The sequence below is a fragment of the Phascolarctos cinereus genome, unplaced genomic scaffold, assembly GCF_003287225.1.
Source record: "Phascolarctos cinereus isolate Bilbo 61053 unplaced genomic scaffold, phaCin_HiC Scaffold_1;HRSCAF=81, whole genome shotgun sequence".
Classification (NCBI taxonomy): Eukaryota; Metazoa; Chordata; class Mammalia; order Diprotodontia; family Phascolarctidae; genus Phascolarctos; species Phascolarctos cinereus.
In genome coordinates this window covers 211,506,190-211,525,273 of record NW_027555514.1, presented here as the reverse complement: position 1 = coordinate 211,525,273, position 19,084 = coordinate 211,506,190, and the positions used below count along the sequence as shown (strand labels likewise).

General features: G+C 40.1%; 1 protein-coding gene across 2 annotated transcripts; it reads right to left on the bottom strand.

The window, feature by feature from the left end:
• Positions 1-243: 243 nt before the first annotated feature.
• Positions 244-17,062, bottom strand: TMBIM6 (transmembrane BAX inhibitor motif containing 6). 2 transcript variants are annotated; one of them, XM_020966089.2, is made up of 10 exons: positions 16,958-17,062; positions 7,950-8,037; positions 7,399-7,507; positions 6,126-6,246; positions 5,221-5,269; positions 5,034-5,131; positions 4,729-4,808; positions 3,977-4,077; positions 3,464-3,539; positions 244-2,306 (listed from the first exon to the last, which is right to left on the bottom strand). In XM_020966089.2, exons 2-10 carry the CDS (start codon positions 8,003-8,005, stop codon positions 2,283-2,285), a joined length of 714 nt encoding a protein of 237 aa, XP_020821748.1. In that variant the 5' UTR covers positions 8,006-8,037; positions 16,958-17,062; the 3' UTR covers positions 244-2,282. The 2 variants fall into 2 exon arrangements, with proteins under 2 accessions (XP_020821748.1, XP_020821749.1); XM_020966090.2 differs by lacking the exon at positions 16,958-17,062 and adding an exon at positions 10,048-10,149.
• Between the last annotated feature and the right edge of the window lie 2,022 nt (positions 17,063-19,084).

Below are 19,084 nucleotides of genomic sequence, written 5' to 3'. Positions count from 1 at the left end.
ACCTGCCTATGAAAGCTGTCAGTCTTCTGAGGGAACTGTCCCTTTTCTCTTGTGTGCTGGGGTGAACTCAGTTTCATGACAAAATTCTCCCAGAGGGGAAAATTCCTTCTTGACTGCACATGCCTGCAGATTACCAGGCCAACAAGACACAAGAGCCTAGCACCTTGCTGGGAAACACAGAGAGTCTGTTGTTAAGCAATACCTCAATATCTCAAATACACATATACACAAAGCACCAAGAAAGACTGAAGATTTTTTCTTTATTTTTTACAAATTAAGACTTTGTAGATTTCATATATTTCTGAATCAAAAACACCTTTGTCTTCACAGTATGAGTTATAGAATGCAGCCTGAGCTGAAAACCAAGAAACTAGAAAAGAAAGTGATAGTTACAGTAATTACTGTATTAAAAACCTGTTAGGCATTCTCTTTAAAAGTGGAATTTTTTTCTTGTCATTCTTGGCACTGTTTCTAAAGAAAAACTTTTTATCCCAAGCAAAAAGCACAAAAGGTGGAATTTGGCTTCAGGAGACATTAACACAGTCAAATTCGTAGCAAGGGTAGAGCAACATCAAATACATGGACAAAAGGCTGCTGGGGGATACAACAGGGAGAAATAGTCCTACCTAGGTCTGGTACCCTGGGATCAGAAGGCAACCACCTACAGAAGACAGAGCTATACTGAATGCCACAGGATCTGGGAGCAAATGCTTCCCCAAAAACAAAGCAGTACTGTACTGCAGGAGACCTAGCTCATAACACCAGCAGCAGTGCTGTCAAAGGGAAGGAAGAGCCAAAAAACAGAAAGCTGCTGGCAAAAAGCGCTAAAGTAATTCCATCCCTCCTGCAGTACAGCCTCACAACTATTCTTAGAGCCATGGTCATTTGGGATGACACCTTCATTTGTATGCCATCTGACTCTGGTTGAAAATGCGGATACTGGTTTGGTGGTCTCTATTAGCATTCTCCACATGTTTACAACTGGAGTAAGGTGGCATAGGGATAAGGGTCATTTGTAGGTTTGGTCAAGTGAGCCATACCTTCATGAAAAAAGGTTGCCACCCCAGAGCTGAATTTCTGTAAAACAGGCAACAGAACAAGAGCTAGGAATCATCTGCCAGAAATTAACTTGCTGACTTAAGACACTGCTCTAGCACTGCTTACTTACAGTCAGCTGGGGAATGGACCAGATGGTATTTAAGAACTCTGCCACTCAAGCCGTCACAGCAGCTCTAACCCTGGTGAGTCAAAGAGCCTCTGAATGGAAGGGTGGTTCTACCATGCTCTAGCCCACAGAGTTGTTCAGAGGTGCGCTGGCAGGTTCCATTAGAAACAATTCTATAGTGCTCACCATGAATTGCAGCCTTCCTGAGGCCCAACTCCAAGATACTTTGGGTATTCTAATGACAGTCTACTCGGCAACTAAGATTGAGTTACACTTCCGAGAGGAAGAATCTAGGGGAAGTTTAGAGAATCCAACATTATCCCATTTAACATGCATAAGGTTTCTTTTAGGAGTTGCAGTTGCCCCATGAAACTAACATTTATATACATACTGAAAACTCTCCTACTCAAATGGATCTGACTGGACAGGTTCCCTGAATTAGGGCCAGGCAAGGAGTTAGGGGAACATCCATCAAGCCAGGACGTCTTGAGAAGAAGGGGCAAGATGGTACGTCTGCCAAACTGGCAGTGATTCAACAAGGCTCAGAGGACGTACAAGTGCCTTCCAAAAAGCTTCTTCCAAAGCAGAAAGATCAGGTCACTTTGTTTGCAAATCTCTTAAGGAATTGGCAGAAGCTCAAGTCCAAACAGAACTAAACACAGGAGCTAAGGGTTTCAGAAATCTCTATTCAACTTGCTAAAATACACACTGCCTTTATCTCCCACCCACAGGAATGGCTATTAAACCCAAATAATGCTGAGAGAGAAGAGGAGGCTTTGCAAGGAAAAATTTCAAATCCACCAATAAAGTACTGCCATCAAGAAGACTCTTGGAACTCGCTCCTTCTGCTTGGTTGCAGTTACTCTTCACATACCAGGGACTGACTGTCGAAGGACAAAGGAGAGATATGGAATCCCAGGGAACATGAAGCCAAACTCCAAATTAGAATCTGCTAATCAGTTTTCTGATTAAAAAAACTCAAACAGAGAAAACCACAAAGTACAAAAGCTTTTCTGATGCTTTTCCTTATCACAGAACACGCCACCTGTAATGTGTGCAGAGAGGAAATGAGAGGATGAGGGAAGGGAGCCAAAGAGGGAAAGGCTGAACAGCTGTCTTACTTCTTCTCTTTCTTCTTGTCCTAAAAGGAAAGAATCACAGAGTCAACCCAAATTACACTCTCAGACCTTACTCAGGACTACTTAGGCTACCAAACCCTCTGACTGCATCTTACTCAGATGCTTCTGAAAGTAAATTCAGGGAGGTTAAAGATAACCACTAGTAATAAGTAATTATTATTAAACAAAAAATAGTAAGCACTCCAAGTGTTTGCTCAGTGTTGCACTCAGAAAAAAACCCTTAATAACCATAACTCTAGTTTAACTTTGTTTGGAGGGAAAAAAAAAACTATCAGAGCATTAAAGTTCAAGAGTTCACACTCTAGTACAAATCTGATTTTCTAACAGGTGTGGTCAGTGTTTTAATTCAGTGAAAATGACTCAATCCAGGGGCAGCTAGGTGGTACAGTGGATAGAGCACCAGCCCTGAAGTCAGGAGGACCTGAGTTCAAACCCAGCCTCAGACTAAACACTTGACACTTACTAGCTGTGTGACCTTGGGCAAGTCACTTACCCCAACTGCCTAAAAAAAATGATTCAATCCAAAGCAAAGGACATGAACTCCTCCAAGAAGGACAGACCACATGGCAGCTGTGCCTCACTGAGCACAATGCCATCAAAGAAGCATTGATTACTGATAAAAATCTAAGCTTCTTGATCATGCTCCTTCTGTACTGTGTAAGAGCTCAAATGTAGAACAAGGCCTTCAACTTTCCAGGGCTACCTTGGTCTTGTTCAACTGCATCTTATTAGCCACAATGCTAGACAGAACAGGCATTAAGAAGTCATTTCATTCCTTCTTCATCATGTATTCGATATAAAGACTGCTGACTGACAGCAAGTTTGTATGGGCTGGTCCATTATTTACTCCCAGTAACCAGCAAATGTTTTCTGAGCAATAACTATTTTCACAAATATTATGTTTTCATGTCTGAACTTTCACTTCCTGCTACTGAAATGTGCACTTTCTGTTCAGACTTCAAGTCATCATTATTAGAAAATGTCTCCTTTCCACCATCTGGTTCACCCCCAGTACTAGGCATGATACAATACCTCCCCCCAGCATCACCCATGGCCCATAATAAATGCTTTCAAATGAAAGGTTTTCAAGATGTAAGTAAGGTGCTGTCTTATTAGAAGGGTATTCTCTCTTCAGTCTTGGACAACAGAGTTGACTTACCTTTTCGTTCATTGCTAGGATCATCATGAGTTTCCGGAAGAGGGTGACAAAATCCAGGAAGAGGTCAACACAGTGCCTGGGAGAGAGAAACCATGCCAAGAAGTCAATACACTACACTCTGCTTAGCCCCAAAGGCCACACAACAAAACAATCTGGAACCCTTTTTTCCTTATAGGCCTCAGTTTCTAAGATGCTCTACCAGTCAGCTAATATTCTGGTGTCTCCAAAGGATGAAAGCTGTGGTAATACGCCATGAAAAAACAAGGCTTGCTCCATGCTAATTATCCCTTCTCCTGTACTTCCAGGTCTAAGACATTACTGAAAAGCTAGTGCTACTTTGAGGGTCTGATCTATTCTAATCCAGAAGAAAGCCAGGTTAGATTTAAGGCCACCCAAAGGGTCCAGATCCTCTTGGTGGATGGGAAGGGATACAAGAACTGAACCGTCACTTATACACTTTCACACCTTCATATTGACGAAAATGACAATTCAACCTGATACCCTCACACTTACCAGATATAATCCTTATCTCCATTTTCAGCCTTTTCAATTATGAGCTGAGTATCAAAAAGGACAAAGCCACACATGACCACCAGTCCCACATACAGATTCGCCTAATAGAAAAAGAATAGGAACATGGTTACCATGCAATCAACGTGCTAAGAGACTTTTTACCTTTTATAGTATGTGCTATTGAAGCCTTCCCTAGAGCATGATGGACTTATTTATGGCTGTAGACCATTTGAAGAAACCCTAAATAGTAACTAATAAATGCTAATATTTCTAACTAATACCAACATTAGGGGGCAGTGAAAACTGCAAAGTAGATTATCATCTTTTTGGGACATAATTCTGTAAACTTAATTGGATCACTGGAAGAAAAGAACAGCTTACCTATATCTAAGGTCCTTACAGCTCTAGTATTCAATGAATCTTTGAATCTCGAGATATATAACTCAAAGGACATTAAACTGGTGGTGTAAAGTAGGGTCACCTCATAAAGATTTAGTCCAACTAAAATTAAATACTTAAATGCCTAAAGCAATGTCCCAGACACTATGTTAGGCACTAGGAAGAATATAAAAATAAAAAACAGTACTCCCTGCTCTTAAAGTTTACAATCTACTAGGGATTATACCTGAAAAGACTATTAGTCTGGTTTACTGGAGAGTAAAAGAACCAACACTATATTAGTCCTAAAGCCTTTCAGTTCAAAGCCAAAATTATAATATTCTGTTATTTCATTCCACACGTAAATGATTTACCTGGAACAGCCAAAAAGATCCAAAGAAGAGGTTCCCAAGGGAGGAAAACAGCATCAGGCTCATGGCGGACATCAAGATACCTACACAACAGGTGGTAAAAAGCTACTTCTGAGAAAAGCCTGAACATCCTATTAGAGCCATCCCTTCCTTTTCCAAGAATAGTGAAGATATGAGACAGCCTCTAAGTTAAACTCAATTAAGGATCTTCAACGAGTGAAAAAGGATGGGAGGAGGGGGAGATTTGTCTTACTGAGGCCTCAATACAGAGCAAGGGAAAACCTCCCAACTTTTTAGAGCTTCCTTACCTCCTAGGAAGAGGTAGCTGCGACGCCTAGCATAGAGTGCACTCAAGGTGAAGCAGCTGAAAATCATTGCTGTGCCAAGGAAGGAGGTAGGAATGATGCTGCAAAAGAAAAGGGTGAGATTAAGAAACGGCCAGATAGGTAGTGGGTATATAAAGGCTAACAGATTAAAAACTCTAACGTCACTTACCTGGGGTTGATAGCAATGCATAAGTCCAGGGCAGGGCCCAAACCAACTCCTAAAAAAGTAAAAAATAAGGACCTAAGTTCAAATCTGACCTCAGACACTTGACACTTACTAGCTGTGTGACCCTGGGCAAGTCACTTAAACCCCAATTGTCTCACCAAAAAGCAAAAAAGAAAAAAAAATTTTAAAAATAAAAAATATCCCATAATCCAATATTGACCTTCAGTTATTGAAAAGGCACCTCTAACTCACAGGGCCAACTCCCAGCAGGAGATATGCAAATAAACATTAAAGATATCAGACAGCTGACCTAAATAAATATAATTAAGTCTACTTCTTTTTCCTCCCACTGCCTTGGTTAGGTTTTTATGTCAATAACATATTTTGGGGGGGGTAGGAGGAAGGGCTGATTTGACTAGCCACAGATTTTCCTCCAAACAACTAGGAGCTACAATGTACAATGGGAGAGAGGCAGTAGAAAATATTAACAGGTGGGAGGATTTTTAAAATCTAATTATAAGCCTTTAAAAGTCTGAAAAGGGCTCATAGCAAGGTGGACTAAATGTCAGGCATGATAATTCTCATTCATATATCATTTTACAGTTAAAAAATGCTTTTTCGTATCTGATCTTTAAAAAAACCCTATGAAGCAGACATAACTGGCCCTGTTTTGTGAATAAGTACACAAACTCACAAAGGTTAATTAATTTGCCCACAATCACATAGCTATTAAGTGGCAGAAGAAAGGAGTAAACAGAACTCAGGACTAATTAAAATCTCTTTCAACTCCATGCTTCTCTTCAAGTAAAGGAAACAGGAACAGAATAAACACAGCTCAGAGCACTTTCACATTTTAAAGGTTATCAAAAAATATAACCTCTCAGGATGAATTCAGCCACTTCAATTACCTGTAAGGAAAGCAAATCCAGTCAGAAGGCCCAGTCTCTTCTGCTCAGTTTCATGACTGTGTGGTGTTGCCATCAGCCATATCATCAATCCCAAAGAACCCAAGGCTGAAAGCAAGCCAGCCTGTCAGAGTCAAACAAACAATTAAGTACTTGAAGGATAAGAAGAGTTTCTTTACAAGAGACTCTACTGAGTCTAAATGCTCACAAAGTTAAGATACTCATGATTTTCTTGTAATAAAATGCCCACGCAGAAAGAACCTTCTAGCAGCTGCCCTTTCTGGTTTTCATCTCTCTGTCCCCAGCCACCACTGGCTCTCCCCATAGATATGTGGGAAATATTCTTCCTCAGAGGTAAGGCTGATCAAGAATCTTGCCCTGAAAACTATTTCTCTTCCTGGTACACAAAAAGCATTTATGGGACATTTGTCACTCCTGACAATCTGGGAATTCCTGCTCACTTGTGGTAAGACATAATTATCTTATTACTTGCATTTTCCTAACAAAGACAGCTAAGGTACAGTAGGTTCGTTATTAATTATAATTCATACACAGACATCTTATGACATTTCTATAATCTTTCCTCACAACAGACTTGTTAAGGTTAGATAGAAAGTTATCCTCATTTTACAGATGAGGAAACTGTGGCTCAGGTAAGGGTCTGGATTCCAAGTAAAGGTCTCCTAATTCTAAATCCTGTATTCTTTCCACTGCATCACCTGACTTTTACCCTATGTGATTTTCTCTGGACACTATTTTCAGTGCTCCCTCATCCTACAACTCTACTCTAGTATGGAAAAGTGAATTTCCTGAAATTCCCTACTCAGATCTACTGAATATCATGACTCTGAAAACCCAGGTATACTTAAGCCATGAATCATCCAAATTACCCTGTGTCTAAACTCAAATGTTCTATGACTTCACCACATGACATCTTGGGCAGAGAAAGTACAGGTGAGAGAAAGAAGAAAGAGATCAAAAAGGCTACATGTTAAGGAGAATCACAGCACGTAATACTATGTCTCTATACCTGTAAGTAGCTATCTTAAGATATCAGCAGCAGACCACTCTCTGCTAAAGAGTCAAGACATTCTGGTTTTAGTATACGCTCAAAATAGTTGCCATATACTATCCCTTAATTGCCCTGTATTTGATGGCTGGTGAAGTTCATAACCCCAGCTACTGATAAAGATGAGGGCTGGACATTAGCTTGAGACACTGCATTGAGCAAGTTCCTTAAATTCTAACAGCAATCAAGTCAGTCAATTGTTCTTACCTGAATGAAACGGGTGACCACATGGACATATGCCCCTGCAGCCGCCACAAACATGCAGAGGGCAAAACTGGCATAGACCTTCTTCAGGTGCTGCTGTGTAGAAGGTGTGCTAAATGATAATGAAAATAACAGTCGTCACTCTAGGAACTAAGGCTATTCTTGATGCAAATTAAAAGAGGGAAAAGTTTGAAACTTCAATCTATTTCCCCTACATGTAAAACTTCCCCATATTCTAAAAGTTTTTTGAGTATTTTGAGATGCTATAAGGAAAACACAATGTATTTCTTTAAGATGTTTCAAGACAATGTTCTTAAAAATGGATAATAGCAAAGACAAAAGGCCAAATCACAAAACACCTGAAAATTAGGTATCCATGATATACAAAAGATGAGGGCACTCAAAGCTAAAATAGTTAAAAGACTTCCTAATGATTTTGCAACAATGCTAAGAGTCTGGCTTCTTTGATTCCTGAAAAGATTTATTAGTTTGTCTGTTAGCTAGCTTATGACAGTTAATGAACTAGGTCAAAGAATAAAGGTCAAAACACTTACATGTGGGAAAATTTTAAGAGCGCATCAAAGTTGATCTTCCTATCAAACATGTTCATGGTGCTGGAGTCTGTAGGACACAGCCTTCACTCTGTAGGAACGAGAGAGGTAGCAAAAAACAAAAGGATAAGTTTAAAGAATATGAAAACACATAAGACATGGATAAATCACTTAACACTTTCTCAAAGGAGAAGAACAGTCCACTGCCTTTTCAAAAGACCAATAAATTGGTCCAGGAAATTTTGTTAGTGATCTAGTTAAAAGGATTCAGAGTTAATTCCTGGAACATAAAGTGTTCCTACCATTTTATTTCCAGCTGCTGGAAAACTTGAGTTTCATTAAAGGTGAAGAATATAGTGAACCTGAAGGACTCAAAAGAATGCCAATGACAAAGCTGGGCAAAGAATTAGTACTTACAAACTATATAAGGCATTTAGGAAGAAAACATAATTACTAGCTGGAATATTTTCAGGACATCAGAACACCTTACTTCAGTAAAAAACACACCCTGGGATCTTTAATGCCATGAGGTCAGACTCTTCAGCTTTAAAGATACTTTCCCTACACAATCTGTGCATATTCAACCCTCAAAATCAAATCTATACCATAATAATACATGGCTCTCCTCTAAATCTCAGTCTCCCAAATACGCCTCAGCCTCATGATGTATGTATGCAATCTAAGGCAATGGAAAAAGTACTAGTTCAGTACTGGCTTGGGTTCAAACCACAGCTGCAACAAATCCCTTTCTACCTACCTAACTTTGAAAAAGTCTTTTAACCTCACTAGGTCCCAACTTTCTCTTCTGTAAGATAAGGGTATTAATCTAGATGACCTCTAAGGCTCCTTTCAGTTTTAAAATCAATGTCTCTATTAAGCAAAAAACATTCTCAAATATATTGTTTATAAGGCAACTAGAATATAATATATACTTCATACATATTCTGATCAACACCTAGGGCAACCACAAATACAATTTAAGGCAACTAGTGTTGAAAAACCACAAAGCCACTAACCCCAGGTTTGGGCCAATGTTTCTCTTACAGATAAAATGCTTTTGAAGCAAGAAGAAAAGATAACCCTCATCAAACATCCACTACATTAGTTCTTCCTAGGACTCCATGCCACAAGTCAACATTATTTTGTGCAGGGCACATAGTAAGAATTTTACTTCCTATTCTCCCCACCCCCTTTTGTTCTGCTAATTTTATCTTTACCCACCTTAATGCTTTTGTTTGTTTGATCTCAATCCTTGAGAGCTGGATATACTGCCAGCTGCTGAATCTACTAACACTGTTGCTCTCAACTCTAAGTCATGGGACTCTGGGTTTTCTTGATCTAGATGGTGCAATTATTGCAGGCTGTTGCAAGCTAACCATAACCTTCCATAACCATGATGAGCAAGTCCCCTGAGCAGCTCTCTTACAGGATGGCATAATCCAGCATCTGGAAAGTGTCATTAACACTCCTAATGATATCCCTAGACAGAACTTAGAAGGATTCTGAAGCAGCTTTCAAAGCCACATATTACAGTTTCACTGCAAATTCCTAGTTTATGGGAAATTATTTTTGCTTCTAGTTTCAAGATATACTTCCCTTCTAAAAGGGGAAAAAAAATCAAAATTCTAGTAAACTGATGTAACTAGATCCCACCATCCAGGGAAACCTGTAAGAGAAAGGAGGAATAATGGAAACAACTTTCTTCCCAGTTCATTTTTTGAAGTTTCCCAGGAGTATCTGACAGGCTCTTTTCTGTGGGGTATCCCTTAGACCTGTAACACAGTGTCATGGGAAAGAAGAGCCAAGGTCAGCAGGAATTCCTTCTTGAGCCAGAAACAATTTCTGGTGTAAGATTTACACGACTTTCAACTCAGCCTGACCTTCTTATAAATAACTATGAAAACACTCAGACTCCCTCTAAAATTTCAGTGGAATATGTTACCTAGTTTGTTCCCAATCTGTTCCAATAGGGACTGGACCTGTGATTTAATTGGTACAGGGAATTCTCAGGTGAGGGAGATCATGGTACCAATGCAAGTACCTAGTCTGAGACTTTTAAGTCTTAGAGAGTTGCCCAGAGCACTAAGAAGTTATCACTTACCCAGGGTCAGACAACCAAGGGCCTTGAATAATCAGATCTTTCTAGCTTCCAGGAGAGGTCTTTATCCACTATACCCCTTAAGATCAACTCTTCTTAAAAGTTCTGTCAGATGGAATGAACATACTAGACTCAATGTTTAGTGATCACTGACATGTAAACTCAACTGAACAAGACTAAATTATTTCACACCTCAAAAAGGGGACTGGAGGAAGAGAGAAACTCCCAAATAGAGAGGAATAATTTTAGCCTTGTGACTGAAAGATCACAATTATTTAAAAACAAGTAACCACATAACATTTAAGATGAGGAAACAGTAAAGGAACTCACTATGGGGTGGTTTTAAATAAATTAAAACTATTTTATCAAATTCATTACCCAGTCAGTCATAATCCATCAAGGTAATAATAGTTCTTCAAATTCAGTCCTTTCACACTTCTTCACACTTACTGCTACCAGTTCTTGCCTCAGGCACAACTGAACTCTTACCAAGTGGCTACCTCTAAAGAGCAATCTACCATTAATCTCAAAAACCCTGCAACTCTAGAATTTTTTGTAGAAGAAAAATCTGTAGTGAAAGGAGCATAAGGCAAAGAATATTGTAAAAGGCCCAACAACATAACATCTATGCAGTCTTTCCACTGGTAAAAATAATAATTAGATTTGGTTTTAGGATTTCACCAAACAATTAGGAAATCTACATACTTTGTATTTAACAAAGCATGGTTCCATACTCAAATGAAATACTATTCCAAATTTCTCTAATGTTTATAACTTCATTTTTTGCCTTCATCCTTAGGATATAGGAACCCTGAAATTTGTTAGGAACTACTGCAAATATATACACTCTCCCTAAAGTTCTACTGGAGCATTCTGTGAACTATGTGGTTTCTTTCTGCTGGCAAAATCCCAATGAAAAAGAGATTAAGGTAAAGGAACTCATGGTTTTAAGTGAAGTATTGATGTGGTCTGTTTTTGGCTTTGGAAGAAAAACATTTTCTTTGGTACAGTCTGTGACTTGTAAAACCTCTGTTATACTGTTCTGTGTGCCTTCCCCACTAATTTGTCTTGCAATGGAAGATCTTAATAATAATTACTCATGGGAGCAGCTAGGTGGCACAGTGGATAGAGCACAGGCCCTGGAGTCAAGAGAACCTAAGTTCAAATCCGGCCTCAGACACATGATACTCACTAGCCGTGTGATCCTGGGCAAGTCACTTAACCCTGATTGCCTCACCAATGATGATAATAACAATAATAACTCACATGTATATTGGCCACTTTAAGGTTTATAAAGTACTTCTCTCATAATAAAACGGTTGCAGTTAAGTGTACCGTAGTATTTTGTAAATAGGATTGTTTTTTAAAAATGAATTTATGTTTACAGTCTTATCCCAAATGCCTAATACAATGATAGGAAGAACCGAACAGGTGCTAGGTGCCATAAAAAACAAATCATTCATTTATAGTAGGTGCTCAAATAATATTCAATGGTGAAGAGTATATTGACAGTACTAACTATATAGATCAAATTGTTTGTTTGTTTTAAAGAAACATTTCCTTTGATGATACGGAGTAAAAGGATGAAAGCAGAGCCACCCTGCTATATGCACATTTAGTGATACCAAAAACCCACAAAATGAGTAAATACTTTCATTAAAGATAAATTTGGGAAGTATTGATAAAGTGACAGTCCAGTCACCTTAAACCCTGTTACAACCAATCATTAAGAGAATAAATTTGCAACTATAAAAGCTATGTTCTCAAATTACAATGAATAAAATTCATGGTGAAAAAATTGTTTAGGAGTTTTATTTTTTACAATTTCTTACTAATGAATTAGTATTAATAATTAAATCTTACATCAGTTTTTTTATGAAGTCACTTGCATATTTATTAAAAATGTTTCCATTAATGACCCCTTTAAAGGCCTGGTTTAGGAGGAGCTAATTCTAGACCTTATTTACATATTAAACATTACATTCTTATAAAAGAGATTAACAATATTCAGTTTCCTCATTTGTAAAATGAGGGTGTAGGACTAGATGACTTCTGAGATCCCTTTTATACCTACTTCTCCTTCAGGCTATTTATTCCAACAACTATATGACACATAACATGCTTTCTGTACCAAAGTGTGAATGAGGTTGGAATCTAATGCTACCTAGCCATCTCTTAAGTGTTCAGCTTATTTCTAGGACAAGAGTTCTTTAGACTAAGGAAACCATTTCAGTCTAGGCCTTGGTCGCCACAGGTTAGCTATCTGGATAAACTCTCAAGTCCCTGAAAATCAGCCAAGAACAAATGTGTTCTTTGGTGGTGTTCTCTGACCAAGGATAACCTGGAACTGCTCCAGGTTCCCTTAGGCTCATATATGGTCAAGTGCACAAGACTGACCCAAAACCAACAGCCTCCTTCCTTAAGGAAGGAACTTAAGTTGAATAGGCATCTTTCTCAATAAATTCTTTCAAGTAATCTGTCACTAACTCAATTCCTATTAACAATAACTACAATAATAAATTCAGTTTCATATGCCATACAATCTTCTTTTTCTGTTCTTTACATGGGAGAAATGTTAATGCCTTTTGATGTTTGTCAAAGTACATAATAATAAAAAAGGAATTTTCCAAATAACAACCACAATACTCATCACACCAGCAAAGAATAGCAAACTAAATTCAAAATATCTTTTAAGCACAGAGCCAGAACAGTACTCTGAGGATTCTATGACCAGTAATATAACTGGTCCAGGTACCATACCTCCACTCCCACTCATGGAAGCCAATTTAGGATAATTAAGGTTCTGGTTTACACTAGAACGGCTCTAAAGGCTTAATTTAGTCAAAGACTCAGATGGAGGTGGGTGAGAAGTTCACCCTGCACATGCATTTTTTTTTAAAGAGGCCATTCTTTGCCTCATTTTATTAAGCTTTAATCACTGAATGGAGGCTGCCTCAGTCAAACTGAGACCTGTTAAAGACCTTAGCTTGAAAAGGCCGAAGTCCCCCACTGCAACTCCGGCCATCTCCAGTTGTCCTGATCCATATCTGGCCACTGGACCCAGACAGCTCCCGAGGAGAAAGTGAGGTTGGTGACTTTGCACAGCCCTCCCTCACTTAAATCAAATTCACCCGCATGTCATGGCCTCACCTGATGTCATGGTCCTCTTCCAGAACAAAGGTCAAATAGCAGTGAGTTTCAAAGGAAGCCGTACATCCTGGCCTTAGGAGCACCAGAGTTGCTTTTATTGAAGCTGACCACTCAGGATTATCTACCCTCAGAGGCTGCACTGCAACAATCGATCAAACAATCCCTCTCTCACCCTATCTTCATCTAGACTTACAAACAAAAAATTGTACATAAAAACTGAAAATCTGGGGAAGGGGTCCATGAAAGTAAGCTAAAATACTGTAACAAAATTCATTTTTACCCACTTCCACCATATTCTCTATTAAAGTGAAACCAGAAGAGAAAAATTTTCAGAGAAAGAACAATTATTTCTATTGAAAATGGAATTTTAAAATCCACATAACAGTAAGATTGGCATAAAAGATTTAGTTAGTAAGTATTTATTAACAGAGGCATGATTGCATCAGTGTAGGCAGCTACCAAAGCAGATTAACACCTTCTCTGCAATTTACAATCTCAGAATTGCCTGCAGCACAGAAGGGTTAAGTGATTTACCCAAAATCATGAGCTAGTATGTATTACAGGTGGCACTTGAACACAGGTTTTCCTGACCAGCTACACTAAGATGCCTCTGCCCTCCCTTCCCCCCCCCTCTCATTTTTCCTACACTTTACAATTTTCCCCAGAGGTAGAATAATCCCCTTGAGTGGTTTACGAAATAAAATGAAACTCTTCAGGTTCCTTCCATGGAATAGTAGGGATATAGACTGTCATATCAATAGGTTAACCCTTAGCTGATAAACAATGCTGTTTGTTTGAAATTTTTTGTTTGAAAATAAACAGTTTGGCATTTTAAGTGTACACCCATCAACAAATAAGAATCTAAATAAAACTACATAAAAAACTTGTTGGTAATTTTAGGAAAATCTTGAGTGCTAACAAGAACTGTAACATTTCAATTCATTTCACTTTTATTAACAGTTAACATTTAGCTTCCTTCCAGCTCTGGCATTTTAAAGTTTGCTAAGCACTTTCCATACATTATTATATTTATTACAATAAATATTGTCCCAATTCTACAGATGAACAAATTAAGACTAAGCAGTTTAAGTAATTTGTTCGTGGTCACACACCAAGGAAGTGTCAGAGGTGAGATATGAACCCTGGTCTCTTCTGATTCACTGTCATTTCTCAATGACCCCATTAACCCTAAAAGAATCTTGCCTTACAAGAAAAGCACAATCAAGCAAAACCAATTAATAATACATGTATGCCTCATTTTGCCCTTTATGTCTACTACCCTTTGCCAAGAAACAAAAAGCATGTTTCACCAGAAGACTTCTGAATTCATGCATTGATCAGAGTTCTGAAGTCTTTCAAATGCTGTTTTAATTTACTTTATTGTGGTTATTATATAAATTCCTTTCCTGATTCTGCTTACTTTGCTCTGCATCAATTCATACAACTCTTCTCAACTTTCTCTGAATTCTTCAATCACCATTTCTTATGGTACAATATTACATTACATCCAGAGACAATTTGTTCAGCCATTCTCCTACTGTGCTTCAAAAGCCATGTTACCATAAAAAGTGCTGTTATTTATACTTTTGTATATATGAGGAACACGACTTGTGATCTTGCTGTGTCAAATGTGTGGTACGGCTTAGTTAATTTTTAAATATACTTCCAAAATTGTTCATTGCATTAGACCAATTAATAACTCTACCACAAGTACATTAGGGTATCTGGTGCTCTTTCTATCATACCAAGCTGCCTCACCTTTTCTAGTCTTCTTTTAAGGGAAGAAGGCTGCAAAAGAGCCACAACAAGAAAGGAGACAGAGAAAGAGGGTTCTCTCAAAGGTTTTCACCACAGGATGGAAAAATAGTTGACTGGAATTACAAACTGCATTTCAAGGGCTGAATGGGATATGTGTCTGTAGGAACCTTTCAAACTCAAATTTCTCCTCTGTAGAATGAAGCTACTTCTTATGCTACTGACTTCAGAGCTGAGGAAAGAACCTATTATATAATCAAATGAAGATTTAAGGAACCTTGTAAGCTGTAAATGTGAGATTCTGTAAAGCACACAACAAAAGAAAATGGCAAAATTCAAAATATTCATGAAATAAAAATAATATTAGCTAGGATTTACATAGTACTTACTATGTGCCAGGCACTATGATTAGCCCTTTACAATTATTATTTCATTTGATCCTCATAACAACCATGGGAGATAGGTACTATTATTATCCCCATTTTACAGATTAGCAACTAGGGCAAATAGAAGTTAAGTGACTTGCCCAAGGGTCACACAGGAAGCGTCTGAGGCCAAACTTGAACTCAGCTCTTCCAGACTCTAGGCCCAATACTCTAAAAATAAAACTAAAAAGTTCAAACAACTTACACTGATATGGGTCTTTGCGGCTTATGAGGACTTCCTCAACCTAATTCTGAAGTAGGCATTAATATTATCATCATTTTACAAATGGTAAACAGGTCATAGTGGTAAACAATATTCAGGTTTTCTGACCCCAAGTCTGAGCTTTCCACTGTGACCCCAAACAGGTGTATTTCTAGCTTCAAAGGCTGCTTGGGCCACCCTTCTTCTTATGGCATGGTTAACAATTCAGGAAGTTAACAATACAAGATGAGTAATAAGTCTAAAAAAAAAAATCAATAAGTAACCAGAAAAACCTATTTTCTATCTTAAAATCAGGCTTGATTGTGACTCAGTCACCTCTTGTACTTGATTAAACTTCCCAATTACGCTATTTCAAGAACAAGATAACAAACAGCGAGCTTTTAAGGGGTTGGGGGGTGGGGAACGGGTCAATGTGGAGTGGTAAAGAAACGCAACACAACAAACCCTCTTTATGGCCACACCTCCAGCAGGCACTAAACCTTCGCACTAAACCTTCTTGAAAGGATGATCTCATGATCCAGGGAAGCACAACCGAGGGAAGGTCGGGACCTCTAACCTGTCCAAAGGTAGCCAATTCTGCTAGGTCGGGGCTGCCCTTTGGGCCCCAGGACGCTGGGCCAAAGGCCCGGTCTTGTATTTATTACCCGCCACCCGCCTCTGCAGTTGGGCTTCCAAGTTACCAAGGAAGCCTGGGTGTCACAGAGGAGGATGTGACATCACTCGCCCCTCCACCATGACAGAGCAGCTCCAGCCCGTCCGAGCCCAGGCTCAGGCCTCGGCCCACTGGGCCGGGGAGCCGCCCACGCCTACCCTCATAGCCGTCCCCGTCTCTCTCCCCATAACGCGCCCCCCCCAAGGAGGTTCCATAGCCACCGAAGGGACAGTGAGGGACCCCTGGTTTCGCTTTAAATTACGACGAACCGAGATGGCCGCACCCCGTCTCAAAGGGTTTTTTAAACATGGAGGACCCTGGAAGAATTACTACTCCCCCTTCCCCGAATCGGGCCCGAGGCCGGATGAGGGGGGTGGGAAAAAAGGGACCTCGAGTCCGCGAGCAGGCCGAGGGGATGGGCGGTGGGGAGGGAGGGCGCGTCCCTCCTTCCCCTTCCCCCATTTCTACCAAACGCAACGGCGCACGCGCAACTCCCTCGTCTTCTCCCTCCCCTAAGCCTCACAGCAGGGTAGGCCTCCCTTCCGAACAGGTGAGGTGTATCAGCAAACCGAGGACAACACTCCGATTAAAAAACCAAACAAACAAAAAACCATAAAAACACAACGACTGCGCAATGGGCGCCTTCACTTCTCCCCAAGAGTTCTCCATATTTCCCTCTCAGACCATATCCAGGACACATTTCCTCACCTGCCACTCACACCACCTAGTCCTCTCAACGCCGGATGTGTCACTAATTCCTCTCAGCCCAACTCTTGCCCCTTTACCCAGCTCCCCGCCCCATTCGCTGGAAGCACCGCCCCTACTCCCGCCAGGTCCCAGTCCTCATTGGCCCTCAGTCGTTCTCCTGCCTATCCACTGGCTGATCCTCCGTAAACACGGCTCAGTACTCAAGGTCCATTGGCTAGTGCGCACATAGATCAAACCTTGGTTTTCGGCCAATCATCATCGTCAAAAGCGGTTGCCGCCCTCCGACGCTTTCCGGCCCCCCTTTCCTCTCAGTTGACGTGATCTGGTGCAGCTTACGCCAACTCTAGCCAAGCAAATATATAGTGGCACGTTGTGGCTGTCATGTTAAGTTAGTGGGACTCCTCCGTAATCAGATACCCAAGAGCAAAAGCAATTTGGATGCAATAGAAAAAACAATAGAAACTAACATTAGAACCCAAAGAGTTAGAGTATTCTTGTCCTAAAAGACCTAGCAGGTGCCTCCGTTTTCGGGAGAGAGAACAAAGACTGATGTATAATATGTTGTAAGTGGCACTTTGTTTTCCACCTCACGTTTCCCGCTTGCATTGTGCCTTTTCCATTAGTTCTCTGGCAAAGAACTACTCATCATCCACCTGCTGGATGAGAGCTAGTCCTCTTTAAAAAACAATAACAACAGCAACAAAAAAAACCTCTCTAAATGAGTATTATATTGATCCCTTAAAATTACCTATCCCTTTCTATCTGAAACATAACCTAAAACTTCCTGATGTATGTTGAAGCCAATAACCCGTGTTCAGGGTTAGTAAACAGGTAGCTCATGTAGATAGATCTCATTAGCTATGCCAATTCAATTCAAGCATTTCTGTGTCTTAACTCCTGAAGTCACTGAACTAGGTGCTGAGGATATAAATGTAATAGGGATGGACTACGACTGAGCCTAAGCGTGTAATCAAGGGCTCAAAGGCTATTTGCGTAAGATTCTCCTCTCTGGAGAATTGAACAAATGAGATAATATGTACAGCCCCTTGTAAATCATAAAGGGCCATATAACTGTTAGTTATCATTGTTTTATTATTACTCTATACTGTGCCTGTGTGAGGGGTGGAGATGAAAATAGCAGAGAACTTGATCTTTGGTCTTTTGGCTTCCAGCTTCAAGAGAAGAGGCTCACCTTTCCAGATTTTCTTCAGGTAAAAGTCCCTGAAGAGAGAGAAAGATGCTAAGGAAAAGCCCACATGTAAAGAAGGCAGTAGGCTCAGGTTCTTAGAATCTAGCCAATAGCTTCCTAATGTTCAGACTCCTTAAGAGTCTGCCCGATATGATGGATGTTCTAATGAACCTTGTCTTTGGCTGAAAGAAGGCTTGGGTCAAATTCTTTCAGACAGGACCCATGTGTTGTGATTTTGGGGTCACAGAACCTCTAAACCTCTAATCCTCAACATTTTGGTGACCCGGTACGGGGAAACTGTTCTTCTCCAGCCTAAGTTCTTCAACAGCCAAGATTGGAAGATATGTAAGGCTCCCCTCCCTCCTTCCTTTCTTGCTCTGCAGTTGGGGTCACTCTCCAAGCAACAAGGCTTGGAGGTGCTTTTAGGGCAGACAGTTATGAAGCTGTCTCTAACTCGGCCTGACATTCTCAGGCTCTAATCCACTGGATTGGTTTGAGGCCACGGACCTGGGTACACCTTCTGCAGAATAGAGGATGAGGACGGATGCCCTCTCTGGAAGTGTATGCCCAATTCTGTCAATTCCCTCAGCACTAGGGAATTGGGGAAAACTGCAGTTGCTTTTTGGTTCCCTGAGGCTTACTTACTCCCTTCCCTCTACATCCCTGAATCCTCCTTCATGGAGGTTACAGGGAAAAGTTAGAACAGCTAAAAATATCTTGGCAGATTCTGTAGGTTTTGTGATTGATCATTAAAGAGTTTTGAAACTCCTCCTTACAACCCTGGTTACTTCTTTCTCCCACTCCCTTCCCTTGAGTCAAGAGGGTATCTGTTAATTCCTCTCAAAGGAGAAGAGAGTTTCACCCTTAACCCCTCCCCTTTGATTTCACCCTCCCCTACCTGGGAAAGGAAGGAGGAGAGAGGAGAGAGGGGCAGCAGC

Bases quoted from the DNA above. Each gene is read 5' to 3' on its own strand.
- TMBIM6 (XM_020966089.2), bottom strand. From the start codon at position 8,005: ATGAACATGTTTGATAGGAAGATCAACTTTGATGCGCTCTTAAAATTT. The intron at 5,270-6,125 runs GTAATTGAAGTG...TTACTTTTTTAG, and splicing joins TGGATTTGCTTTCCTTACAG to GAGTTGGTTTGGGCCCTGCC. The intron at 5,132-5,220 runs GTAAGTGACGTT...TTTCTTTTGCAG, and splicing joins TGCATTGCTATCAACCCCAG to CATCATTCCTACCTCCTTCC.